Source organism: Callorhinus ursinus, unplaced genomic scaffold, assembly GCF_003265705.2.
Source record: "Callorhinus ursinus isolate GAN/ISIS: 27379988/994484 unplaced genomic scaffold, GSC_fseal_2.0 scaffold12, whole genome shotgun sequence".
NCBI lineage: Eukaryota > Metazoa > Chordata > Mammalia > Carnivora > Otariidae > Callorhinus > Callorhinus ursinus.
The window spans coordinates 65,105,220-65,133,103 of record NW_027397074.1 but is presented as its reverse complement, the minus strand read 5'-3'; the positions used below and the strand labels follow the sequence as shown (position 1 = coordinate 65,133,103).

Sequence of the window (27,884 nt, the reverse complement as noted above, 5' to 3'; positions counted from 1 at the left end):
TATAGAAATTATCCCATGTAAAATTTCAGCGAAGAGTCTGATAATTTTAATATTTCATCCTTACATTAATATTTTATGACTTATTTTAGCAGGCTTTCCAGGATTTACAATAGTACTAAACTACAGTAATAGATAACTGTATTTACCAAAGGGTCCTATGAAACTGGAATTAAATTAACAATTTACCAAAAATCCCAGTCATGTCCTGAGAAGTGTCTTTGTTCCTGTCTCCTCCCAGATTGCTTATTTATCCTCAAAAACAAATAGTTTGAGTTAGGTTTGCTTTGCCTTGAGGCACTCACTGTCTGGACTTGTTCTTTTTTATTCAGTAATTCCTAAGGGGTAAGTGATTTACCTCCTAATCCATATCCTGAAAATAGATAAGTTGTAAATTAGTCTTCAAAAAGTGGAATAAAAATTCTTAGAAGGACATGCCATATAGCCTCTCTTTGCCTTCCAGACCCTCTTGTCATTCTTCTTTGACCTGCTCTCTGCTTGAGAAGGCTGACATGTACAGACATCATTACTATCTCATACCCTCTGGTTTCAGCCAATGGTAGCCCTGATAGTAGATCTTAGGGAGTATGGATCTGTGGAGTGGCCCAAAACCAGCTACCCTACAAGGCAGTCTCTGGTTAGCAGAGAGATTGGGGAGGATATTTGAATACAGAGGTGAAGGTGGTGGAAGGCAGATTATTTTTTTCTGGGTATGATTAAAAAAAAAAATTTAAAAAGGGGCATCTGGGTGGCTCAGTCAGTGAAGCAACTAACTTTGGCCCAAGTCTGATCTCAGAGTCCTGGGATGGAGTTCCATGGGCTCCATGCTCAGCGGGGAGTCTGCTTGTCCCTTTCCCTTTCCCTCTGCCCTTCCCTCTTCTTGTGTGCTCTCTCTCTTAAATAAATAAAATCTTAAAAAAATTTTTTTAATTAAAAAATATTAAAAAATATTGCAGAGAGGAGTTCATTTTCCAATTATATTTTAAAAGAATCACTCTGGATCCTATGAAGAGAATTAGATATAAGAAAATAAGAATGGGAGTTTGGAAACCATTTTAGGAGTCTGTGCTTTGAAATAGTGAGAGATAATTAGCTTGATGGAGTTGGTGAGAAGTACTGGATCCAGGATGGGATATGTTCTGAAGATAGAGACAACGGGACTTGCTTCCAGATTGGTTATGGGCTTTTAAAAGAAGAATTAAGGGTATCTTCAAGGTGGTTTAGCTTGAGTGATTAATTACATGAAGGTGGTGGTGTTCACTGAGTTAGGGGAAGTACTAAAGTATTAAAGAGGAGCAATTTGAGGGTTTATAAAATCAAGAGTTCTCTTTTAGGCTTGATATGGTTTGAAAGTTGGAGATATCTTCTAGACATCTGAGTGGAGATATCTAGTATGCAGCTGAAAATATAAGTCTGGAATTCATAGGAAATATAAATTTTGGAAATATGTCTAGAGCTAAAGATATAAATGGGAAATCATGAACATATAACTGCTTTGAGAGTGGGAAAGGAGTGATTCACCAATAGAATGTCAAGGTGTTGTAGGATAGTGGATAGACAAGAAGTTAAAATCTGAATTCCTGGGGCACCTGGGTGGCTCAGTCGGTTAAGCGGCTGCCTTCTCCCGCTTCTCCCTCTCCCTCTGCTGCTCCCCCTGCTTCTGCTCTCTCACTCATGTTCTCTCTCTCAAATACATAAATAAAACCTTTAAAAAATAAATAAATAAATAAAATAAAATCTGAATTCTTAGATTTGTCACCATAGACTGGCTTCATCTTAAATTTGGTTCCTTTTTGGTCATGGAATGGATGCCCAGAGTCATCCATGAACTGGATGCCAGGTCTACAGATTTCCTCACTTGGTACCAGTAAAAGGGGAGGTTATGTGTCATGTTATATCTACAGAGAGACAGAAAAAAATCTCCCCCAGTAGTCTCCAGCAAATATCTCTTCATCTCTCCTTGGACTGCATTGGGTTACATGCTCCTTCCTGAATCTGTAACTGTGGCAAAGAGGATAGGAGTTTTTTGATGCGGGGATAGACGACTTGATATAAAGAAAATCAAGCATAAATGGAAAAAAAAAGAGGTATTTCTAAGATAAGGAAAAATTAGGGATGAGATTCATCAGGGTTAATATTATTAGCATTTGGAAGTCTAATATGGATAAAATTAGCAGATTACTTGGCATACACAAAAAAATCTTAATGGTCAGGTAAAAACAAAACAAAATAGAATATTTCTTTAACTTTTTAAAAAAATTCTAATATACTTACAAGACTGTTAAACATGCCTCTAGACCTTGGACCCGTTTACACCATCTTAATATGAAAATAAGTAGGAATGGCAGAGTATTTGTTTTTCTCCATCTGTTCTATTCCTTTGGCTCTGCCAGACTCTGACACAGACTCTGCACTCTGGGTTGAATACACTCTAATTAAACTGAAGTTTTTCAAATGTGATTATATGGTAATCATTTCTATTCTGCTCTAATCATAGGAAAGATGTCTTGGACTAATTTTTTACTATTGAGAACTAGATAAAAGTAGGGCCAACACAAATGATATTTTATCCTCTAATTAATACAGTAGGCTACAACCCTATCATTCTAACAACACATAATCTTTGATGGACAAGTTGTGGGAAGAAAATATACACTGTCATTTAGCCATAGAAAGTCTCACTGTTATTGTATACAGGTGAAAAATGAATAAAATACCTTCAGTGTTCATCAAGGGAACTCTGTGATGTTGACTTTTCCATTCCTGAAAAAAATGTATGAATGTAATGAATAAATGCAGATTCTATTTAATAGATCTTACAAAGTTAGGAAATGTCTTTTTGTGTCAAAAATGCATTTTGAACCTGAAGCAAATGGTTCTCAATTATTCCAAATAACCATCATGAATTTAAAAAACATGCAACCTCCTAATCAATTTTCCATTACTTAAAATCTTTCCTTATAAAGGTTTTAAAAGTGTACCTATTTGGGGTCACTCAAAAAAGAAGGGAAAAAAAGAGAAAAATATCAGGCTAATAAATAGCTACCTGCTATGGTGCTCTCCAACTTTTAGGCCACTGACTTTCCAAAACAAACAAGCCATCAGTGTATTTTTTTTATTCTAAGATTACACGGAAATAAGGTTTTATATGTGAGTGTTACTGCAAGATTTTCCAGGACATATCCTCATGGTATAAAATATACGGCATGTATAAAAGAGGCACTCTAAACTCTAGACCTAAACCCCTACTTTTATAGTGTTAAGAAGTTGAAAGTTCTAATTTATCCTTCATGTCTGTTAATTTCCAGCAGGTCTTTTCCTCTTATTTTTCTTCATCTCTCTTCTGTGTGCTGCCTCAATTATACTGGTATCAATCTGAACATATACCAAGTTCCTTGCTTCCTTACTGTGAGCTCAGTAACTTTACTTTAGTAAAGTGTTTTTTTTTTTTTTTGAATATGTGAATGGAAGACAGCACAAACATCAGAGAGTACACACCTTCTAGCTTTTTGATGGTTCCTCTTTAATTTCTCTCTTCCCCACCTCTACAGAGAAACCTGAAAAACCAACCATATTCTTAGGAAACATGGTTCTTCCCATACATAGGCAACTCCAAGTCTCGGTTTTATTCTATAAGCCAACTTGTCAGAGATTCTTTTTCTGAATTAATACTCATGTTAATTTTGGTGAATGCGGGTTTTTTTTTTCCATCTCAACATAAATCATTGGTATAACTCAACAGAAGGCTATCTCTGTTGAGTCAGCCTATCTTAACCCTTTTACACACTATAAGTCACTAGGTGCCAGATGGCATGGTTCAAAACAGGAGAATGACCCTTGCCTCTTCATATGAAAATCTTGGCCCTTCTTGCTTAGTCCATGCCTTGCTTTGCACATTTGGATTCCCTGTTATGCTACCTTCCTAATATGCACTAGTGATTAAAGACCTCATCATTTAAATTTATAATTTAAACATAAATTTGCTATAAATTTGTTTGAATTATCTTGTTTCAAATATATAACAATATAAAAATTTGATGCTTCATTGAAATAGGAGTTTATAAATTGATCTAGATGTTCAATAGGATTGGACAAAAATGCCCTTAGATTACAGGGAAATGAACTCTAACCAATGTAGCCTAGCTAAGAAATCTGCTAGGAAATCTCAGAAAACAGTAGAAGATGATATTGTCAAACTGTAGGGATGCAACATACCAACAACAACTTGCAGGAAAATTGTAAATCACAATAGAAATGGGTTAATGATGCAGCAATTATTGCCAAGAAAATAAATTTGAAGTGCTAGGTGACTAGGAAATTCAATTCAAAGATTCAGATTAAAAAGTAAATAGTAAAGAGCAATGTGAAAATGCTAATGAGAAGTGTATCAGGGAGAAACTTAGCATGTCTGACTCCATATTGCTTCTGTTTCTTTTGCTGCTATGACCTATAGCTTAGAAATTTCTGCTTAGCCCTGCACATAAGCATGTTACAGTTAAGATTTGTAAAAATTGATTTTTACCCCAAATCTACCTCTCCAAGGAGATAAGGAAATACATACAGAACTGACTAGGCTATGTTTAAGAAATGGCATGACCAGATTCCTGTATGTAAAGATCAACTGACCAAGGACAAAGAAGTTATACAAGCTTCCTGGGATGTCTACAGAGGTCAGTCACCTTTTGACTCCAACCTCCTCTCCTACTTATTCCTTTTGCTAACATAAAAGAAGCCTGAATTTTATACCGGGGGAGATGGTTGTTTGGGACAATAGTCCACCATCTCCTCAGTTTGTTGGCTTTCCAAATAAAGTTGCTTTCCTTACCCCAACATCTTGCCTCTCAACTTACTGGCCTACTGTGCAGTGAACAGGAGCTTGGTCTCCATTACAGAAATACCAGAAATATGCAGATTAATTCCTTTTATCTTTGCTCAATTACTTATAAACAGCACCATATCTTTATATTTATGCTTTTATTAATAAAAATACTCATCCACTTTTAGTACTCATTATTTATTAGTGAGAATCTCATTTTAGCTTTTTAAAAATTGAGCATTTCACGCTGCAGTATGAAAAACTGTCATGACTACAGCCATTTTAAAATAGAGCCAGAGGGGCCACTGCAGAGAAAGTGCTTTACCTGTCTTTGTTTGAACTGGGCCATAAATTTTGGATTAGACAAAATGGCAACTCTTCTTAACAATTGCTTGAACACAGACATCCCGATGGTTTGAAATTTCTGAAGACAGAATTAGTAGTCAATCAATGTATAACCTAAAATAACTCGTTAACACCCACAGGAAACTTTTTTTCCCCTCTTCAACTCATGTAATTGGCTCCCTTTCTTTTCCTCATAAAAACCCTTGCTTTTACCCTACAAGCTGGACACTATTTGAGTTTCTATGATTCTGTGCTCCCTGAATTGAAATTCTTTAATCCCAAATGAAATACTTACTTGCCTCTCATGGTGGTTCTTATTTTCAAGTTAATGGTAGTTTTTTACCAAAAATTTCATTGCACTTTAAAAATTGTACTTGTAATAGATAATACATTAATTGTTAGTCTTGGATTTTTTTTTTTTTAGTCTTGGAATTTTTTTATGCTGCTTCAATAGACGTAGAAAAACGGTAATGGATTGTTTTAACATTATGTCTTCAGAGCCTTATCTAGTTGATCCATTCTTTTTTCTCTCGTACTTCATTTGTACTGGATATTCATATTCAATTTTCTTCATTTATAGAATGAATCTATACAAACTAAATGCTAATGTGAGGGAAAGCAGTATAGGCTCTGGAGTCATACGTATCCCCAGCTCTGCCACTAATTGGGAGACAGTGAACAAGAAACAAGATTGGAAGTTACTTGGATGTATATGAAGTGTTTAGGTCCCAGAGAAACTGAGAACAATCCCAACCAAAAAAGCAGTTATAGATATCTTCATCAGAATAGAATATGGACATTCATAGGCTAACTAGAGAAAGAGAAAAACTTTAAAAGATTCAGTTGCTATAGAAAAAGAGGTAAACTAAACATGTGGTAACAAAATGAAAATGCTCTTTAGAAAGATGAGTAGGAAAGACTAGAGTATAAAGAGTGCTTTTTGGCTTAGCAACAAAGTAGTCTTCAGTGATCTTGGCAAAGGCAATTTAAGTGTAACGAGGGTGGGGGTGGGGCCAAGATGGAGTGGTGGAAGCCAGAGGTGAGGAAAGAGAAACATTTTTTCCTGAGCATTTGTTCACTCAACAAATATTTAGCCCCTACAATGTCCCAGACACTGTGCAGGCTCCAAGCATATAATAGTAAAGAGTTCTCCCTGCCCTTAATAAGCTTAGGCTGTGTTAGAATATGTTTAAATGCCAATGGGGAAGAATAAGGAGAAGTTGAAAATATGTTGAGAGAAGATATAACTAATGATAGGAGGTGAAATGAAAGTGGCCAGAATCCGGAGCCAAGGTGGAGGACTTCACTTAGGGACAAGGTACAGTATTTCTTTGTTGGGTGAGGCTACGGTAAGAACAAGAAGGGGATCTAAGCCTTACTTAGCATTGTTTTCTACAAATGGACAGTTCAGCTCCTGAGCTCAGCCTCTTGTCACCGCTGGTTTATGCATGGTATGTGAATACAGGGGTGTGAGGGAAAAGAGAAGGTGGGCTAACAGAATGCTTCCTGCTAAAAAAAAAAAAAAAAAGTTATTTTAAACATAGTTATTTCCACCTGCAAATAAGTATCTACAGCGGATATTTTAGTCCAAATTAGCCTTGGAAATATTTAGGTAATTATTACATCCTGTCTTTGCATTCAGGTGGGTTTTTTCATCAAATGATCGGAAATATAAATCAGAAATTAGCAAAAGATTCACATTTAATAATACGTCTTAATTATATCCCCAAGCTATAGCCCTATAGACCAATGAAGAAGTTAATCCAACCTATCTAAAAACGGCATTACTCATTGATGAAATTATTTCTTTGTAAAATCTGCATTTGGGTGATTGCTTCTGAGGTAGAAAACCGGGGGTTATAGGAAGTGCCCTGCCCACAGGAGCTTCTAATCTCAAATCCCGCCCGGGGTTTGGAAAAGACTTTTTATTGGTTACAGGAGTTATGAATCGCCCAGCGAACCGCCCCTGCTTCCCCTTCCCGCGCCTTCACCCTGGACCGTGGGAGACTGAGCGGAGGCGGGGCTGAGGGGAGCAGCGAAAATTCTGGTGGATACTGTACCACGGCCTCATCCTCCCCCTGGCCCGCACCATCTACTTATAATGCGAAACTTCCAGGATACCTTAGGCCTACGAACCATCATGCATGCAGTTCGTCCTCCCCGGGCCTGGAAGCAGTAAGTTTAGCCCTAGAGACCGTGTACGCATGCGTGAGAACTGGGCCGCCGCGTGCGTGTGACGTCACGTGCGCGCCCTCCTAAACTTCCTTGTTTTTCTCTAGAGTGTGGGTGAGTGAATTTATAAGTCCGTGTGGGGTTCGTTGCCTGGGAGTGAAGTGGTTCGGCTTGTGAACGGGTATGATAAAGAGACTGATTTAGTTTAGATCAAAATTTGGTGTGGTTATTGCAGAAAGACTCTTCATATTTGTCTTTAGCGTGAGCCTGCTGTGTTCAGTATCTTGCTTGGCGTTTTGTGAGCCTCTGACTGGAGTTAGTTCAAGTCCCCGCCCTCACGGAGCTCAACTGGCTTGGGGGAAGGTTGATGCTCACACATTAAAATTAAGTTTTGACACTAGTGCGTGTCCCACTCAAGACGTCTGAGAAATAAGATTGAGACTACAAAGCACAAGTTAGTTCAGTAGTCCTCGAGATTGTATAGGGGCTGGAGGAAGGAGGCAACAGATATATTTTAGAGGAGTAACCTTTTGGTGCCCAATTTGAGTACACATTATTACAACTGCTAAGGGATTAAAAAAGAAAACCAAAATTTTCAATCCCCCTCCCCTTCCCCAGTAGCTTGTACATTTTAAAGCACAGTTTTGATAAAGGACATTGTCAGTGTAGTTTTCACAGATCCTAAAACTGGCTTTTAGAGGTACTCCTTTAGAAAACTAAATAGAAAAGGCTTGAGTTTCAATGTCTTGGGGGAATGCATGTATTGATCCTTGTAATAAAATTACAGAATAATCCACTCTACCCCCAAGAGTGATTACTAACCAACTTAAAGGAAAGAAAAAGCAAAACTGAGTCAAAGAAGCTTAAAATTACGGACTACCCTTTGGGTAAAACACTGGTCTTTGTTTTCAGCAGTAAGCTGTCAACTGCTCTAGTTGAATTTGCTTTGGACAACATTTTGAAGCAGATCTGATATGCCACTTGAATTAATAAAAGAAGTCAATGGAGTGCCTGAAGTTGAGCTGCTAAGTGAATTAAACAAAGTAGATTTCAGTTCTCTACAGCCAGGTTGTGATTATAGCAAGAAATATATCCAGGTAAGAATTTTCATAACTCAGAATGCTTTTTTCTTCTAAAAGGAATGCTCATTTTTATGTTGAGTTTATTTGTAAGGGTTGTTTTAGGAGTAGTTTTACGTGTGTCATAATATTTGTGACTATTTGAGGCTATTATTCTTAATTATTTAGCATTCATTTAGCAAACATTTATTGAATTCTTTTGTGATACACTGGAATAAGTTTTGAGGGTACAAAGATGAGTGAACATGATCCTTGAACTAAAGGGGACTGAATTCTTTTGGGTTTGGACAGTTTACCTAATCTCTAATTATAATTAATAAGTTGGTATTAGAATTGTGGTATGTGAACATTTAGGAGAGAACCTTTGGTTCTGACAAGTTAGGTCAGGAAAGTGGAGCTGGAACTTAAAGGATGACTGAGATTATACCTTTCATTTTGGGTATAAGCAGTCCTCATGTGCATGTTGAAGAATTTGGATGTTACCCTAAGAACTGTGGGAGGCCCTTAATAGATTTTAAGCAGGACAAAGACATCATTCACTTTGAGTTCAAATTACTCTGCCTCTTGGGTGAAGAATATATCAGAAAGGGCAAGATTAGAGGAAGGATAATTAATTAGTTAAGACATAGTTGCAGTAATCTAGTTTAGAGTTGATGTTGGTCTGAACCAGGGGCAGAGGAGATGATGGGAAGGAGAGAGACAAAATAGTAATAAAATAATAATAATAACAAGAGTTAACATTGAGCTCTTTCTAGGAACTAGATAGTATTTTAAGTGCTTTACATATATCAACTCATTTAATCATGACAAAACCCTATGGATTGGGTCCTATTATTCTTTGGCTGTAAATGGCATTTCCAAAAGGTTAGGTGATTGGACTGAGATGCAGTTGATAAGTGTAGAGCTGGTGTTAGAATCTAGACATTCTGCTTGGAACTGACAAGATAAAGACGCAGAATCAACAGGTCTTGGAGAATGGTTAGATGAGAGAGGTAAAGAGGAGTTCAGGAAATTTCCCTGGTTTTAAGTCCTGTCAACCCTGGGAAGATAATAGGCATGCATTTAAGAAGAAAGATAATGAGTTCAGTTTTGGATATCTTTCACAGGTTATTAGAGGTATCCAGGTAGTAATGCCCTATAGGCAGGTAGATTTGGGGTTCTGGAGCTCAAAGGGTTCCTACTCAGGGAGATTTGGGCCAAAGAATAGAATAAGAAGATGTGTTGAAGGATGTCAGTGTTAAGAAGATAGCATGAATAAGAGATAGATAATCCAGAGGCATAGGAGAAAAACCAGGAGAGAGTGGTGTCTTGTATATTTAGTAAGGTAAGTTTCAAGGAGTAGTATCAGTAACTCTTACATAAATTGCTCTCTGGTACGCATTCTCCTGAGTGCTTTACATATGTTCCCTCTTTTAATTCTTGAAAGAACCCTGTAAATAGATGTTATTATTCCCATTTTATAGTTGGGAAAACAGATAAAGGTTAAGTAATTCATCCAAGGTTAGATCCAAGGTTAGCTAATAAGTGGCTGAGCTGTGATTTGAATTTTCATTGTCTTTGCTGTGTTGCTGCTAAATGCTCAGTCTAAGGTCTGAAAATATTTGATTTAATAATCAAGAAAATACTGGTCACTTGGGAAGACTAATGTTGCTGGGTCGGCTTTTTAGTGGTTTGAGGATTGAATGTTGGGTGAGAAAGTGAAAGCAGGAAATGTCTTTCAAGGAGTATGTTGTGTGGGGCGCCTGGGTGGCTCAGTGAACTGGTTAAGCGGCTGCCTTTAGCTCAGATCATGATCCCAGAGTCCTGGGATCCAGCCCCACATCGGGCTCCCCCTCCCACCGCTCGGCAGGGACTCTGTTTCTCCCTCTCCCTCTGCCTGCTGCTCTGCCTACTTGTGCTCTCTCTGTCAAATAAGTACATAAAATCTTTTTATAAAAAAAGAAAAGGAGTATGTTGTGTTATTTTGATATTTTGATTATGGAAGTCATAGTCCTGAAATAGGAGTGGAAAGCTTTTTAATTTTAGCTGAGTCAGTTTTGCATTTGGTTAACAGTGATTGGCTTTTATACGATCTACAATCGGCTTCACAGCTGCTGCACTAAAGTGAAATAAAACAAATTCAATTTTTTAAAAATTTATCTACATTCCCTTTCCTCTTCTATTCTGCCCTCACCCTGTCCCCTTTCCTCCGAGTACACTCATACTCAAACTCATAGGCTGTATTCACAAACTTATTCCTAGAGCAGTTTAACATCCTGAAAAGGAGTGGAAGCCCTGGAGACAGGCGGGCTGGATTCAAGCACAGATCGACCATTTACCAGCTATGTAATTGGGAAAGTAATTTTTTCTGCCTATGCCTTATCTTTTCCATTTGTAAGCTATGAATTATAATAGAACCTACTTCATAGAAATGCAATGAGGATTAAATGTAAAGTGCTTACGTAATGAATTCTAAGCATTTGGTAAATGCTGGTTACCGTGGTCAAGATAATGATATATTAACATGCCTTTGGACAAGGAATTTACCTAGTTTCATAGTTCTCAGTGAAAATGTACCATAATCTCATTGAGCAGAGACAGAATTATTTTGCAATTAGTGAAGCTCAGGCTTCAAAGACTTTACTTGAACAAGCCCAAGACCATGTTAGGGGTCTTAGAAATGAATTTACATTTTCATATTTGTAAAATTTACACAAGGGGGATGTTCTAACCTAAAATGGTTAAGGTTGCTGTCTCTTTCCATTTTGACTTACCCTTCCATCACATTTCCTGTCTTATCCAGTGGCATTGGAATGGCTGAGAACATTTTTGGAATATGTAGCTAAGGGGAAGTTCACTTGTGGACTAGGTTTAATGAGATGTATTTGTGTGCTTTGCAGTTACTTGCATTTTTAGCCAGGATATGCCAGCTCTCCTGGTGTAGAAATGTTTTCCAGGAACATTCCCACACACTGGTTAGTATAGAAGAAAAGTATGGAGTCAGAAGTTGTACCAGGACAATGGAATATTATGCAGCCATCAAAAGGAATGAAATCTTGCCATTTGCAACGATGTGGATGGAACTGGAGGGTGTTATGCTGAGCGAAATGAGTCAGTCAGAGAAAGACATGTATCATATGACCTCACTGATATGAGGAATTCTTAATCTCAGGAAACAAACTGAGGGTTGCTGGAGTGGTAGGGGATGGGAGGGATGGGGGTGGCTGGGTGATAGACATTGGGGAGGGTATGTGCTATGGTCAGCGCTGTGAATTGTGTAAGACTGTTGAATCACAGACCTGTACCTCTGAAACAAATAATACATTACATGTTAAAAAAAAAAAGAAGATAGCAGAAGGGAAAATTGGAGGTGATGAACCATGAGAGACTGGACTCTGAGAAATAAACTGAGGGTTCTAGAGGGGAGGAGGGCGGAGGGATGGGTTAGCCTGGTGATCGGTATTAAAGAGGGCAGGTACTGAATGGGAGCACTGGGTGTTATACACAAACAATGAATCATGGAACATTATATCAAAAACTAATGATGTAATGTATGATGATTAACATAACATAAAAAAAAAAGTTGTACCAGGGTATGAATATATACTGTCACACCTAGCATGCGGTGTATATAGTTAGTGAATGAAAATAGGTACTGAAACTATGGAATCTGAAGCTACTTCAAGGACAGTTGTTAGAAATCTCACAGCTTATATAGGAAAGAAACTTAATAGAAATTTTTTGAAACTTGTCAACAGTGCTAAAAATTTACACAAGGTTACTAATAATGAGTGGTGAAGTAAATACAATTGTTGTAAACTATCAATAACAAAATTAATTGTGATTTCTTATTTTAAATATTCCATTTCATATTAAAGAATACATTTTGTTGTGAAGGAATGAAGAAGAAGGGATGCATTTAAAAAAGATGTTTAAGATTAAAGAGTTAATAACATGGGGGACATTTAATAACACAGATCCACCATTTACTAGCTATGTAATTGGGAAAGTAATTTTATCTACTTCTGCCTTATCTTTCCAATTTGTAAGCTAGGAATTGTAATAGCTAAATATGTTATTGTTACTGATTTGTAATTTCTGCAAGATTTCAGTTTTTTTGAAGTTTATTAAGACTTAATTAGGTCACCATGTGGTTTGCCTTCCTGAACATTCCATGCGTAGTTGACAAGAATGTGTTTTCAACACATTCTGGTCTGGTGGTCTATGAATGTTAATGGTATAAACTTGTATGAGTGTGTTTTCAAGTCTGTATTTGTACTGATTTTATTTCTCCTTGTTCTGTCAGTTACTGAGAGAGAGGTGTTAATACCAGGTATGATTGTAGATTTGTCTATTTCTTCCTTTAGTTATGTCAGTATTCATCTATTTTGAAGCTTTTTTATTAAGTGCATATATATTTAGGATTGTTATTTCTTTTTGATGAATGGTTCTTTTTGTCATTATCGGATGTCTATCTCTGGTAACTCTTTGAGCATCTGTTTTATCTGGTAATATAGTTCTGCCAACATTCTTAGATTAACTGTTTGGATGGTGTATCTTTTATTTTTAATTTATTTATGTTTTTATATTTTAAGTATCCCTTAGATGGCATGTCATTGGGTCATGCTTTTTAATCCAGTCTGTCAATCTCACCATTTAATTGGAGTGCTTAATTTATATGTAAAGTAATTGTTATAATGGTGTTTAAGTAATACCATCTTGCTATTTGATTTCCATTTGTCCTTTCTGTGATCATCTTTCCTTCTTTCCTGAGTTCTGTGGGTTCATTAAATATTTTTCCCCATTCTGTTCTATTTTCTCTGTTGGTTTGAACAACACCTGCCTTATTATTGTCTTTAATGGTTACTCTAGTACTAGCAATATATGTTCTTATTAAAATCTACTTAGAGTTAATATTGTACCACTTCTCATGTGACACTTCTTATTTCTCATGTCCTGCTTCATTCTTCTCACTTGACAAATAGAATTTTACAGCAGTAAAATTCCATTTCCTACTCCCCTGTTCCTTGAGCTGTTATGATATATCTGTTTGTATGTATATTATAAACTCCACCTTACAATGTTAGCTCTTGCTTTTAAATGGGGAGTTGTCTTTTAAGGAAATTAAGAGAAGGCAAAAACGTAGTCTTTTATACCAGCTGACATATTTACTATTTCTGATGTGCTTTATTTTTACCAGTAGACCCAAGTTTCCCTTCATCCTGAAAAACATCCATTAGCATTTCTTGTAGTACAGCTGGAGATGAATTTGTTTAGTAGTCATTCATGTGAGAATGCCTTTATTTCATCTTTGGTTTTTTTTTCTTTCAGGTTTTTATTTAAATTCTACTTAACATACAGTGTAATATTAGTTTCAGGAGTAGAATTTAGTGATTCATCATTTACATACAATACCAAGTGCTCATTACAAGTGCCCTTCTTAATACCCATCACCCATTTGTTTTTGAAGGTAATTTTTACTGGATATAGAATTGGAGGTTGACTCTTTTTTTTCCTTTTCAGTACTTTTAACATATTCTGTTGCTTTCTCGCTTCCATTGTTTCTTACATAATGTGCCCTGTTTTACTTTTGGCTCTTTTCTTATTTATCTTTTGTTTTTAGCAGTTGGACTCTCATGTGCCTGGGTGTGGCTTTTCTTGGAATTTCTCCTGCTTATGTATAACTGAGCTTCTTGGATCCATAAGTCAATGTTTTTTTTTATCAAATTAAGAAAATTATTGGCTATGTTTCTTGGAATTTTTATTTTCTACCACCTGATTACTTTTTTCTCCTTTCAGGATATCAGTTACATGTATGTTAAGCTGTTTGTATTGTCCCATAGGTTCTGAGGTGTTGTTCCATTTTCTTCAGTATTGTTTTGGTTTTTGCCTGAGTGAAATTTTCAAATTAATTTCTTTTGATCTGTCTTCAAGTTCATTGAATGTTTTTTTCTGCCATATCCAATATTCTATTATGCATCATTAGTGAATTTTTCATTTTAGTTCTTGTGCCTGAGTTAGGGACTAAGGGGAGAATGTAACAGGAATGAGGTAGGGGCTTTATTAGTAAAATGGGTCTGATAGTGAAAGAAAGAGAATAATGCTACATTTCAGTTTTGCTTTTCTAATCAATATTCTCTGTATAGACGTTTGTTACATATTTTATTCTTATGTTTATTTTCCATTTCCCTGGTATTTTCTTTCATATGAAATAGTTTTATGGATTACAGTTGGTTTTCTACTTCATTGCATTTAACGTCTTATCGAATACTTAGTATTGTCAGACTTTTTTGCACTTGGCTGATTAATGTGACGTTTCTTATGTATTTTATTAATAAAGTGCTGTGATTCAATTTTCTAACAAATTATCAATACAAGTTACTACTGAGTTGTATCTAGTTGTAGCGTTTTTATTTTGTGTGCTTGATATAGAGACATTTAAATGATACAGTTGTTTGCTAAGTTCTTTTCTTCTGATTATGCAGTCAACTAACTACCTGTATTTTTTAATTTTTGTTCCTACTTGTATTAGTGAAATATTTTTCACTTTTAGCTCTTTTATTACAATAATTCCTTTTAGCTGTAAGTGAACATGTTAGTGTTCAGTGGGGTTAAAACTAGGAAATACCTTTTACTTATTTCTCATGATTATCACATTTTCATGAGCAATGCTCATTTATTTTAAAAAGTTAGGTCAAAGTATATGGTTTCTGTTCTTTCATATATCTGAATGAGTCTCTTATTTTTCAACTCTCAGTTTGAATACTTATCCTTTTTTAATCTGCAGATACCTCTTATGTATGTTTCTTGAATTTTGTTAAATGCATTTTACTGCTTAAATTCATTGTTTTTAGTGTACAGTTCTGCAAGTTTTGACAGATATATAAGAACATATAATCACAAACATAATTAAGCTGTATAACAATCTGTCACTCCCCAAAATTTCATAGTCAGCTGCTACTCCAATTCTAACCCCTGGCAACCAATTTTTACCAATTTTCTGACAGTATGCTTTTTGCCTTTTAAGAATGCCATGTAAATGGAGTCCTGAACTATGTAGCCTTTTGAGTTTGGCTTCTTTCACTTAGCATGATGCATTTGAGATTCTTCCAGGTTGTTATGTTGGTTAGTACTGTTCCTTTTTTATTGGTGACTAGAATTCCATCACAGTCCATTTCTTCATTCCTCAGTGTAGCAGTATTTGGATTCTTTCCAGTTTTTTATAATGAGTAAAGCAGCTATAAACATTCATGTACAAATTTTTATGTAAACATAGCTATTTATTTTATTTGGGTAAATGTCAAGTGGTCAAGTAGTTCTCAAGCAACAGTGTATAATCCACATTCTAGGTTGGTGTGCTACATACAGTTCAGTAGATTTGGTTGATCAGGAGGAGCCAAATAGATTAGGTTCATACTGTGCACAAAAGCATTTGTATCCCATCTGAGAGGCACTGACCTTAGGAAAACTCCACTCTTTTATTGGGGGTGATACATTTTTAATATTTAATATTAATTCACTTTTATCCTGAAAGCTAACATGAGATTTCTGGAGTATAGGCCAACTATAATTTTTACTCTCAGCAATGACTGCATCAGTTTTCTATCCCCCATCTTCCTCATGCAAGGCAATATGGTGAGGATCACAAGTCTTTCTGTGTGTGTAAAGGGGATTTCTTGCACTGTAGAAAAGGAACCTTGAAATTATGAATCTGGGAGTTTATATAGGACAGCTATCCAGCTTTACCGTCCCCTCCTGACAGAGAAGAACCTCATCTCCTGAATGTAAATATATCATTTAGAATGTAAAGAACTGTCTCTAGGGTTCATCTCTTATTGAAATGTAAACACAGAACTCTGGGGACATAAATCCCCCTGGAAGTCTCTCACTCTTCAGTCATCCTTAAACTTCCAAAGCTTATTGTTTAGTTCAACTTCCATTTTTTCTTTGCTCACTTCAGCTAAAGACAGGAACAAATTATATACTATCTTTCTAATGTGATAACTCTTATTGTGAGTAAAACTGCCTACTTAATTTATAGCTGAGGGCCACATAATCAACTAAAAATGTTTCCTTAAAAACTCGAATATTTCTTACAACCATCCCTAGGAGCAAATCACACTTTTTTTTTTTTTTTTTGGTTGATTTCTGCCTTTCACACAGGAATCACAAATACTGAGGGCATACATGCTACCCTTGAAAACAAAGAGTTTACAGTTGTTGGGGACCCTCCAGAAAGGACGGAGGTCACTCAGGCGGCACAGGTTGACAGGCTCCCCTGTGTGCTCTGCCACCTGGGAAGCCTCACAGCCCCTAGTTCAGTCCTGGTACTTCAGTTTAGTCCTTGTTTGCAGAGAGACCACTTGAGAGAAGTCAGTTAAATCTGGCCTACTTGTCCAGCTCATTTGCCGTATAAGAGTTGTAGAAAAGTTTGAAAGTATCTTACGTGGAAGGTACAGGAGCTGGGCCATGCCCTACTGGCTCATGGTTGGGGCCATCAGGTGAGGGATGCAGTTAGTTCTAACTTTCAGAGTTCCCTGTAGTTTGTGAGAGCAGCTCCAGAGTGCCTTTTCCTTTGGGGTAAGGGAAAGGCTTCTGGAATAGTTATGAAAGACAAAGATTAAAAAGATTAGCCTGGGTCTTGTGGGTGAGGTCTTCTAGTGATTCTGCCCTGTCCCTAGCTGTAGGTCTGGCCCTCACACCTGTATACCTCTTTCTCCTTATCCCTAGAAGGGTAGAGAGTGTTTTTCTGCAGTGCATTTTCATCAAAGGTCTAATGAGATTCTTAAGTTGGTTGTCTTTCTCCTAGCAGTTTAAGGACTTTGTTTTGAAAGGAAGATGGGGAAGACTCAGGCAGGCCTTCCTACAATAACTGCTACCACCCTTGTCCTGACTCCTGGCCTGACTTTTGTCATGACGTTTTTGGAGACGAGCTTGTAAGTGGGTGTGAATTCCCCTTGTGTTTGCAGCTCCCACAAGCTCCATGTCTTCTCACTAGCCCGCACTTGGCCTTCAGCAACTCATTAAAAATGTTAGATGAATTTTCTGACAAATGTCAGGTAGCATTTGCCATTTACTTCAGGTAAACAAGTGCTTACCACCCATCTCTCCTTGAGCATCTTCTCTTTCTTAAGATTTCTGATTAGTTGGTTGCCTTGTGACCTCAACTCACTGTTGCCTCTCTCTTATTGGAGGTACTTCTCTTTTCTTAGATTTCTGGTTAATCAGTTGTCTTCTGACTTCAGTTCTCTGGTGGGTCAAAAAAAAGGTTGAAATTTGTACATTGTCCAACTTTTTGTTGTTCTTTACAGCTTTCTATCTCCTAAGTGGAACTATTTTACTTTTGACCGAATCATGCACAGCTGATAGCCTTATTTTAATTTTTTTTTGATTCCTGTCTTATAAGTAAAATTGGTGTATGAACATAGGTTTTGTTGTTGTCGGCTATATCAAAGTCTGGAATATTAGTGTGGGAGATATGTATTAGAGATCCATTTTTAAATTTTATTAAATACATTTTATTTCTATGTGGAAGTTTTCAAAGAGACCTATAATGTATTTATTCATAGGATCATTAAATTTTAGAGCCAGAAGAAAGTATAGAAACTACCTAGATTAAATAGTTCATTTTATCTGAGAGATGCTGATTAAATAGCTTTTTTATGGTGACAGAGCTGGTTAGTTACAGAAGAATGAGCACTAAACTTTATGTGTGCTTTAGTTCATTGCTTTGTCCACACTGCCCTTATTTATGAGATTACCAGTTTGCATTTTTTAATTTATTGTTTATTTCTTTTTAGGAGCAAACTCTTCATTTTTCTTCAGTAGAAACAATCTTATAGGGGTTAACATGAAACTGAAGTTGAGCCAGCTCATCTTTATCTGTAAAATGAGGAATTGGATAATATTTAATAATAAGATTGTTTAAAAAATTAAGTTATGACCCTAAATAATTAGGCCTTCTGAAATTTCTTTAGTAAAATCACTTTCATTTCTTAAATATGGTGACTTGAACATAGTACTTTGAATTTTTTTGAAAAATAAAAGTTTATTGCTTTTAAAATAGTTTTTCTAATTTTAACTTATCTCTTGGTGTTATAATAAGCTCTTTTGGGTTTTCTGTATAACCATTTTTCTCTCATTTTAGGGAAAACTCTCACTTATTTCTTCTTTAACTTATGGTGGAAACAGAACAGCTGTTTTGAAGATTGCCCTACAAGGTATACAATTTAATAAGACCGTTTCTGCTTAACCTTTTCTTATAATCTACAAATGGATAACTTAATATATATATGTACACACATAAGCACAAAAATGATTTCTAATGGGTAATACATACACAATAGTGTAAAAAACTATAGAATGAAATTTTTTTTCACTGAATTTTTCCATAGCATCTATCCTCTCTCCCCTCACCCATTTCTTCTATTTTACTTCAGATCCCTTTAATCTCATATCTAAACTGTTACAATAGCTAACTGGTCCCCCTACTTCTGGTTTCACTAGTGTGACCTAAACAGCTTAGCAAACTTAACTTATAAAACACTCCTTTCAGCATGTTATTTTTTGCCTAGGTATAGTTATATGAGATTATGCCTTCTTCCTAGTAACCCTGAAATAATCCTGGTAGGCTAGGAAGAGCTACCATGGAGTATTTGAGGACCAAAATAGATCTCATCTGAAGCCTGAAATTGGATTGAAGAATGGCCTGCAGCAGTGAATGGGAAACAGACTTTGAACTACAACATTCTGTAACTACTGAAAACCAGTTATATTTAGACACTGTTCTAGGTATGGGAGATATAGCAGTGACCAAAATAAAGCCCTTGCCTTCATGAAGTTTACATTTTAGGGAGGTAAATAAATTCAGTAAATAATTCCATAAGTAATATTAGGTAGAAATGTGGTCTGAAGAAAAAAATAGCATGATAAGGTAGTGGGCCTGAGGAGTCATCCTTTTGATATGTTGTTAGGTTTAATTTACAAATATTTGATTAAGGATTTTTACATCTAAGTTTATGAAGGATATTGTTCCATGTCTTTCTTTTCTTGTAATGATTTTGAGTGATTTTGGTATCAGCGTAATGCTGTCCTCCTGAAAAGAGCTGTTAAGTGCTTCCTTCTCTTCTATATTCTGGAAGAGTTTATCTATAATTGCTTTTATTTCTTCTTAAATGTTTGTAGAATTCATCAGTGAAGCCAACTGTGCCTGAAAATTTCTTTATGGGGAAGTTCCAAACCCTAAATTCAGTGTAATTTATTTGTTAATAGGGCTTTTCTTTTTTATCTTTTTTTCCCTTGAGTAAGCTTCAGTAGTTTGTGTTTCTAAAGGAATTTATCTGTTTCATCTTAGTTGTCAAGTATATTGGCATAAAGTTATTCATAATATATTTTTGATATACTTTTAATGTTGGTAGGGTTTATAGTGATGTCCTGTTTTCATTCATTGATAATTTGTGACTACTCTTTCATTTTTTTCCTGATCATTCTGGCTAGATATTTATTTTATTGATCTTTAAAATCAGCTTTTCTTTTCATTGATTCTTCTCTGTTTTTTGGTTTTCTGTAACATTTTCAGTTAATCTGTTAGTTCCATTCAGCGTACTGTTAACTTCTAATACTATATTTTTCAATTCTGAAAGTTCATTTTGAGATTTTTTTTTTTTTAATATCTTCCATTTCTCCTCATCATGTTCATGGCTGGTAATTTTTTACTGGATACCAAACATTTAGAATTTTATATTAGCAAATGTTGGATTTCTTTGTTATCCATCCTTTAACTATTACGTGTCTTTATTTTGGGATACATTTAATTTTCTTGGAATCAGTTTGATTAGCTTTGTTGGGGTGGGTATAGAACAGCCTTTATTTTCAGGCCAATTTGGCCATATCACTAAGGAAATACCCTTCTGACAATTCTACTCTATGCCTTGTGTGTGTGGATTCCATTCTGTCTGGTTGGAACAAGAACAGTTCCTAACCCTGTGTGAGTCTCAGAATTGTTCTGCCTATTCCTTTCAAGTGGTTCTTCCTCTTCATGAGGTACTTGCCTTCCATGTACTTGGAGATATTCATCCGAAGACCCGAAGGCACCCATCTTCAGATCGCCAGAGCACTCTTTGTCTGTGCTGCTGTCCTACCTTCAGCATTCTGCCCTGCAAATTCTAGCCACCTTGGTATCCTCATATCTGAACTCTTCTGAATTCAGTGAAGACTGCTGAGCTTTGTTTGGATTTTAGCTCCATTTCCTGCTGCCTGGAAACTCCCCAGGAAGTAAGATAGGGGTATTGTCTTATTTTCCTTCTCAGATCACTTTCCTGCACTCCCTGTTGTCTGATACCTGAAAACTGTTGTTTCATATATTTTTTCTTAGTTTTCTAGTCATTTTAAGACTGGAGAATAAACTCAGTGTCTATTAGTCCATCATGGCCAGACACAGACATCTGATAGGTCATTTAAGATATTAACAGTATGTTATGTTTTGGTTAGAGAACGCTGTGCTTTGTATTTGAGAAACATTAGTGTTTCAGTTTATGTATACACTTGTTTTGAGGAGTTGAAGAGATCAGTGTCAGCTTTGTGGTAGTTGTTTCACTATGAACGCCACCAGACCTGACAGAGTAGCAGATTCAAGAGTTCTAGGTTACACAAAAAAGACTATCATTTTGGGAAAGATCTTTCATATACTCTATAGATGCATAAAAATCTGATATGATGGCAGTTTCTTGGAGTAGTTGAATATTTGAAAGCTAATATGAATGAGACTTTCCTCAGATGATATAATTCGGTCTTAGCATTTGGCCCTGCTGCATTGGTTATAGAAGGTGATCTCTGGAGAGTGAACTTTGTGGAAATTCTTTTTTTCTTTTCCCCAATTAAATTTCTTTTTTAAAATCATAAATAGTTTGGTCTTTACACACACTCTGCTCTTTTACTCTTTCATTTGTGCATGCTGGAGGAGAAAATACACTTACCTATATTAAAACTTAATGTGCTGAGGGGCTCCTGGGTGGCTCAGTCCGTTAAGCGTCTGCCTTCAGTTCTAGTCATGATCCCTGGGGTCCTGGGATCAAGCCCCAGGTCGGGTTCCTTGCTCAGCGGAGAGCCTGCTTCTCCCTCTCTCTGCCTGCCACTCCCCCTGCTTGCGCTCTCTCTCTGTCAAATAAATAAATTAAGACAAAACAAAATAAAAACCTTAATGTGCTGACACTGTAGATTACTAGAAGCTCAGAAAAAGTGAACTACTTTGGGGGTGATACGTTATATAGTATAAAAATTGAATACCATATTCAGTTTCTTTTTATTATAAACATGGAAAATAAATAGAATGCAGTTATTTTATGCTGTTAATGTGATATTTATAGAAATTTATAAAATGTATTCTAGTTGAAGCTTGTTACAATTTTGGTTTTAGTACCTAATAGTATTCTGTGCATGATCTTTGCAATACTTAAGGTATTAAACTAAAAGTGAATTATAAAAATTTTAATTTTCCTTCATAATTATATTTTGAAATAACTAGTTTTTAGAATGTAGTTGTCATCAATTTTCTTGTGTGTGTAAAACTTGTATCTAATTAGTGTTTTTCTGTATGTGTGTTTTTCTCTATAGAACAAGAAAATTCAAATTCGGAGATCAACACCATCAATGTATTATTTTTTGGAAAATTAGCAAAGGACTGTGCAAAAGTTTTCTATGAAGGGGTAAATTATTTTCTTGTTACTTTTTGTTTTAGGAGTAGATTTTAAATTATTGATGTTACATTCATCCTGTAGATCTTTTTTTTTTTTTTTACATTATATATTTGCAGGTATGTAAAAAGGATACTTAAGCAACAGCTTTAAAATTGCAACATTCCAAAGAGCTTGTAAAACTTACCACTGACATAAAAAGGGATAATTTTCCTTTCACTTCATTTTAATATTTAGTATTTAACAGAATGTCTTAAAGATATGTACATTTCCCCCTCAATTAAAAAATAATTCTTAACAACTAAAAAATAATATAAGCTATAACTGTGTTTTTGTATAATTTTCTGATCATTGTTTCAAAATACATGCCTGTTAAATCCAACAAAATGCTGCCAAACTGAACCAACAGCATATTAAAAGGAGTGGACACTATGACCAAGTGGGATGTATCCCAGGAGTACAGTTTGGTTCAGCTTAAAAAAATCAGTCCTTGTAACATACCACATTAATAGAAAAAGGGAAAAAACAGATGGTCATCTTAACTGATACACAAAAGGCATTTGATAAAATCCTATACTCTTTTGTAATCAAAACACTCGGGAAACTAGGAAGGGAAGGGGACTTCCTCAGCATACTATAGGGCAATTATGAGAAACTCACAGGTAACGTCAAACTCAGTGGTGAAAGACTCAAAAGTTCCTCACTAAGATTAGGAACAAGACAAGGATGTTCCCTTTACCATTGCTCTTCATCATTCCACTGAAAGTTCTAGCCAGAGCTAGTTAAATAAGAAAATGAAATAAGATACCTAATTGTAAAGGTAGAAGTAAGACTGTCTGTCTTCTCAGATGACATGATTCTGTATTTGAAAATCCCAAAGAATCCAAAAGAAAGCTGCTGGGATTGATAAATGAATTCAGCAACATTGCAGGGTACAAAATGGACACATAAAAATCTTGTTACTATACACCCACAATAAGTGATCTGGAAAGGAAACTATGAAAACAATTCTATATGTGTTAGCATCTGAAGGACTAATATACCTATTAATAGATATAACCAATGAGGTGAAAGATTTCTACACTGAAAGTTAAAAAACATTGCTAAAAGAAATTAAGTAAGACCTAAATAAGTGGAAAGACATCCATGTTCTTGGGTAGGAAGACAATATTGTTAAGCTATCAATACCGACAAAAGTGATGTGTAGGTTTAGTGCAATCCCTGTCAAAATTCTAACAATCTTTAGAAATGGAAAGGTTGACTCTCAAATTCATAGACCGTTTCAAGGGGCCCTGAACAATCTAGGAAAAGAGTAACAGAGTCAGAGGACTCACACTTTATGATTTCAAAATTTACCACAAAGATACTATAATCAACAGTGTGGAACTGTTATAAGGATAGATATGTATACCAACAGAACAGAATTAAGGGTCAAAAAATAAACCCATTTATCTATGGGCAGTTGATTTTTGACAAAGGTCCTACATCCACTCAGTGTAAAATGATACAGCCACTGTGGAAAAGAGTTGGGCATTTCTTCATAGAATCATAGTATGACCCAACAACCCCACAACTAGGTATACAGACAAAATAATTGAAAAGAACTCAAACAGATATTTGTATAGCAGTGTTCAGTGCATCATTACAGTAGTTCCCCCCTTTATCTGTAGGGACAGGTTCCAGGACCCCCACTGGAAGCCTGAAACCATGGGTAGTACTGAACCCTATATGCACTGTGTTTCCTATATATACATACCTATAATAAGTTTAATTTATAAGTTAGGCACAGTAGGAGATTAAGAACAATCACTAATAAAATAGAATATTTATAGCAATATACTGTAATAAAATTAATGTGAATGTGGTTTCTCTCTCAAAGTACCTTATTGTACAGTGCTCACTCTTCTTGTGATGATGTGAGATGATAAAATGTATACACGATGAGACGCAGTGAGGTGAATGGCATAGGCGTGTGGTGTAGCGTTAGGCTAGTACTGACCTTCTGACAGTACATCAGAAGGAGGGTCATCTGCTTCTAGACCACGGTTGACAGTAGGCATCTGAAACCATGGAAAGCAAACTCATGAATGGGGGGGACTACCTTATTAATAATAGCCAAAAGGTGACCCAAGTGTCCATTAGCAGATGAATGGATAAAGAATGCGATATATTCATATAATGGAATATTATTCAGTCATAAGAAGGAATGAAGTTCTGATACATGCTATATCATGGATGAACCTTGGAAAGGTTATGCTAAATGAAAGAAGCCAAATACAAAAGGACAGCTATTGTATGATTCCACCTATACGAATATGCGGAATAGGCAAATTCACAGAGACAGAAAGTAGATGAGAGGTTACCAAGAGCTGGGGTTGGTGGGGGGAACGGGGAGTTTTTGCTTAATGGTTAAAGAATTTCCACTTGGGATGAAGAAAATGTTTTGACAATAGGTAGTGGTGATGGTTGCACACATTGTGATTGTAATTACTGCCACTGAGTTATATGCTTAAAAACGGTTAAAATGGCAAGTTTTATATTTTGCCTCACTTAAAAAAAAATACATGTCTGCAGTGCAATACAGATCTGTAATAGAAAATGAGAGTCCTTCAAGATTCTTATACAGCATACTTTCTGTTAGAGAAAGGTAGATAGTGAACAGATAAACATAATTTTTCAAGTGGCAGACAATGCTGTGGAGAAAATAAAGCAGTGGGAGAGAGAGATGTGAGGATATATTTTAATTTGATGAAGACTCTGATAAGGTGACATTTGAGCAGAAACTTGAAAGAAGTGAAGTGGTCCTTAGATATTTGGAGTAAGAGTATTCTTGACCAGGAATTTACAAGTACAAAGGCTCAGAAGTATGAGTGCATGGTCCAGACACAGCAGGGGGTCAGTGTCTAAATCCCAGCAGGTGTGACTGGGGCAAAATGCTTAATTCTGTTCAGCCTTTTTTTATTTTAATCTTGAAAGATTAAAAAATTCTTTAGGGGCGCCTGGGTGGCTCAGTCGTTAAGCGTCTGCCTTCGGCTCAAGTCATGATCCCAGGGTCCTGGGATCGAGCCTCATATCGGGCTCCCTGCTAGGCGGGAAGCCTGCTTCTCCCTCTCCCACTCCCCCTGCTTGTGTTCCTGCTCTCGCTATGTCTCTGTCAAATAAATAAAATATTTAAAAATTTTTTTAAATTTTTTATGTTTAAAAAATTAATCTTTAGATTAAAATCAATAAAAATTTTAAAAATCTTTTAAAAATCAAGATAGGAGTAGTAATACCTCTCTTTCTGGCTTGTTGTCAGGATTAGAGATAAATGTACTTACTGCTGGAACTACGTGGGAACTCAGTGTGTGGCCACTGTTGTTGTTACTGTTATGACTTTTTATCTTAGTGTAATTGGATGCAGCCCCAATGAGGAAAAGCAGGGTAGAGAAAGGGCAACTGGGTCTGAGCCCAGGAGTGTGGCTTCCAGTTAATTACTGGATTTTGAGTAACCATTGATAATCTCCAGATGTAAATTTAATCAAATATAAAGTAAGAATGTTGGATTAGCTGAGAATTCTGAGTAATTCTGGCATACTGTGGTTTCATAAACAGATCATTTATAAATAATTCAGTGCACTTCGGAAATGATGCTATTTTTGTAAAACCTGTCTTTGGAGTCTAGAATAAAGATTTATTTCACAGGAACTGTCAACATCTACCTTTTTTTTTCTTCTAACAGGCATTTGGGGAATAGATTGCGAAACTCAAGTTTTGTCTTTTTTGTCAAAGCTTCTGTAAAGAGGTGGTGTAAATCAGTTAATGTTTTCCTAATTTATAATTTGAATAAAGGAAAGGAGAATCAGTGTAGTGATTTTTCCCTTCTGTGAAAAGTTTGTTACTAAATTCCTGGTGTATCTTAAAATCTTACTTTAGAATTTAAGGAAATAAGGTATTTTCTGTTCGATTCATGTCCTAAAACTCCTATGACATTTCATCAGACTTTCTCTTAGAATGATAAGTAGAGTAATTTTAGGTACAATTTTAAAAATTGGAGATACATAGTTCTAATCTAGTTGGTATGGCACAGCAAAGTTCCAGAAGCAAATATACTGAAAAAGAGGTGTGACCTGACATTCTGCTTCAGGCCACTCAAATAGGGTAGGAATCAGTAGCTCTATATAGCTATTTTGTTGGGGCACTTTTGTGGATGCCTCCAGTAAAGGGATGTTGTCATTACTATTATTTCTATTATTCTTATTCTTGCCCTTGAAGGCGTGACTTTATTTTGGCTTAGGTAAATTAATTAATATTCATGATGACAGTTCTGAATTATTAAGAATTCAGTGCTCAAGAAGATCTGAAGTCATGCCATTTTTTAAGGGCCATATTCTTCAGAAATGAGGTGGAGAGGGAGAAAAAGGGAGAGAATATGGATGAAAGCGAGAACATTAGGTGTTTAACAAGGGAAGATTCACTCATTTAGAAAAATGACATATCATTCTTCCTTTGAACTAGAAAGTGGTATGTTACAATACTTTGTTGAGATAGGGGAAAATGAAAAATACATCAATTCAGTGACTAATTTGTATGTGATACTAAGCTCTAAAAGATATTTTCTCTGACTCCCCATCCTTCCAAAAAAAAAAGTAAACAAAACCAAACGAATGCTGTTAACAGCTTCCTTATTCTTCAGGCTGCTAGGTATGCCCAGGGAAGTTTTGCCCTAATACATTGAATTAGTAATATTTAGTTTTCATGAATTATAGAATATATGTAATAAATATGAAATGTAGTTTTATGTTCTTATTTCAGATGAACTCTTTCCATTCTGTAAAGAGGTCCACTTTCTTTTTTTTTTAAGATTTTATTTATTTATTTGACAGAGACACAGCGAGAGAGGGAACACAAGCAGGGGGAGGGGGAGAGGGAGAAGCAGGCTTCCCGCCGAGCAGGGAGCCCGATGCGGGACTCGATGCCAGGACCCAGGGATCATGACCTGAGCCCAAGGCAGACGCTTAACCTCCTGAGCCACCCAGGTGCCCCAAGAGGTCCGCTTTTAACATTTTTAAAGATTTGCAGACCAGGGCCGGGAAATTATAGTTCACTCCCTTTCGACTTGCTAAGATCATTAAAGTTGCCTTTCCTTTCTTCTCTCCTGATATTTTTTAAGTAAGTAAGACATTAAACTACCTGCTTCAAATTCCAGCCAGAGAAAAAAGACAGTTTAATGCATGGTAAGGAGGGAGGCTCTAGCATCTTTTTTTTAAGAGTCAACTAGCTATAAAATTAAACCTACTTAATTTTTGTGAAAGGACCATCTGTTTGTAGATGAAGATAAGTATTCTAGGGTGCAGGGATCTTCAGTGAACCCCCAGTAGTGTACAGATCATCAGAAGAGATTTTTTTTAAGATTTTATTATTAATTTTTAAAGATTTTATTTATTAGAGAGAGAGAGAGAAACAGCATAAGAGGGGAGAGGGTCAGAGAGAGAAGCAGGCTCCCTGCTGAGCCAGGAGCTCAATGTTGGACTTGATCCCAGGATTCTGGGGTCGTGACCTGAGCCGAAGGCAGTCGCTTAACCAACTGAGCCACCCAGGCACCCAAGATTTTATTTATTTATTTGAGAGAGAGAGAGAGAGAGAAGGAGAGTACAGAGGGGAATGAAAGAGAAAAGCAGACTCCTTTGCTGAGCTTAGCCGACTGAGCCACCCAGGTGCCCCAGAAGAGGTTCTTGAACCAATTCAATGTGTATGTAAACGTATGTATGTATTTTTTTTTTTCCCTCTCTGAGAAGGCCATTTTTAACTCTTCTCTCATTCTCA

The 27,884-nt window shown here is 36.1% G+C and overlaps 1 protein-coding gene and 1 long non-coding RNA gene across 11 annotated transcripts in view; one reads left to right on the top strand and one right to left on the bottom strand.

Moving 5' to 3' along the window:
• LOC112818651 (uncharacterized) overlaps positions 1–7,365 on the bottom strand; it is a 38,137-nt gene extending 30,772 nt beyond the window's left edge. For both annotated transcript variants that reach the window (XR_012380314.1, XR_003206640.2), the window contains exons 1-3: positions 7,280–7,365; positions 5,139–5,237; positions 2,715–2,760 (exon numbers count right to left, since the gene is read on the bottom strand). This is a non-coding gene — a long non-coding RNA (uncharacterized lncRNA). The remainder of the gene's footprint in view (positions 1–2,714; positions 2,761–5,138; positions 5,238–7,279) is intronic.
• Positions 7,170–27,884, top strand: part of POT1 (protection of telomeres 1) — an 82,828-nt gene continuing 62,113 nt past the window's right edge. For 4 of the 9 annotated variants that reach the window (XM_073899154.1, XM_073899153.1, XM_025865787.2 and 1 more), the window contains exons 1-4: positions 7,435–7,511; positions 8,246–8,427; positions 18,536–18,608; positions 22,000–22,091. In XM_073899154.1, the coding sequence (XP_073755255.1) occupies positions 8,305–8,427; positions 18,536–18,608; positions 22,000–22,091 (288 nt within the window). In that variant the 5' untranslated portion in view covers positions 7,435–7,511; positions 8,246–8,304. Of the gene's footprint in view, positions 7,334–7,383; positions 7,512–8,242; positions 8,428–18,535; positions 18,609–21,999; positions 22,092–27,884 lie in introns of those variants that run through there. The other 5 variants (XM_073899152.1, XM_073899151.1, XM_073899148.1 and 2 more) reach the window with 5 other exon arrangements.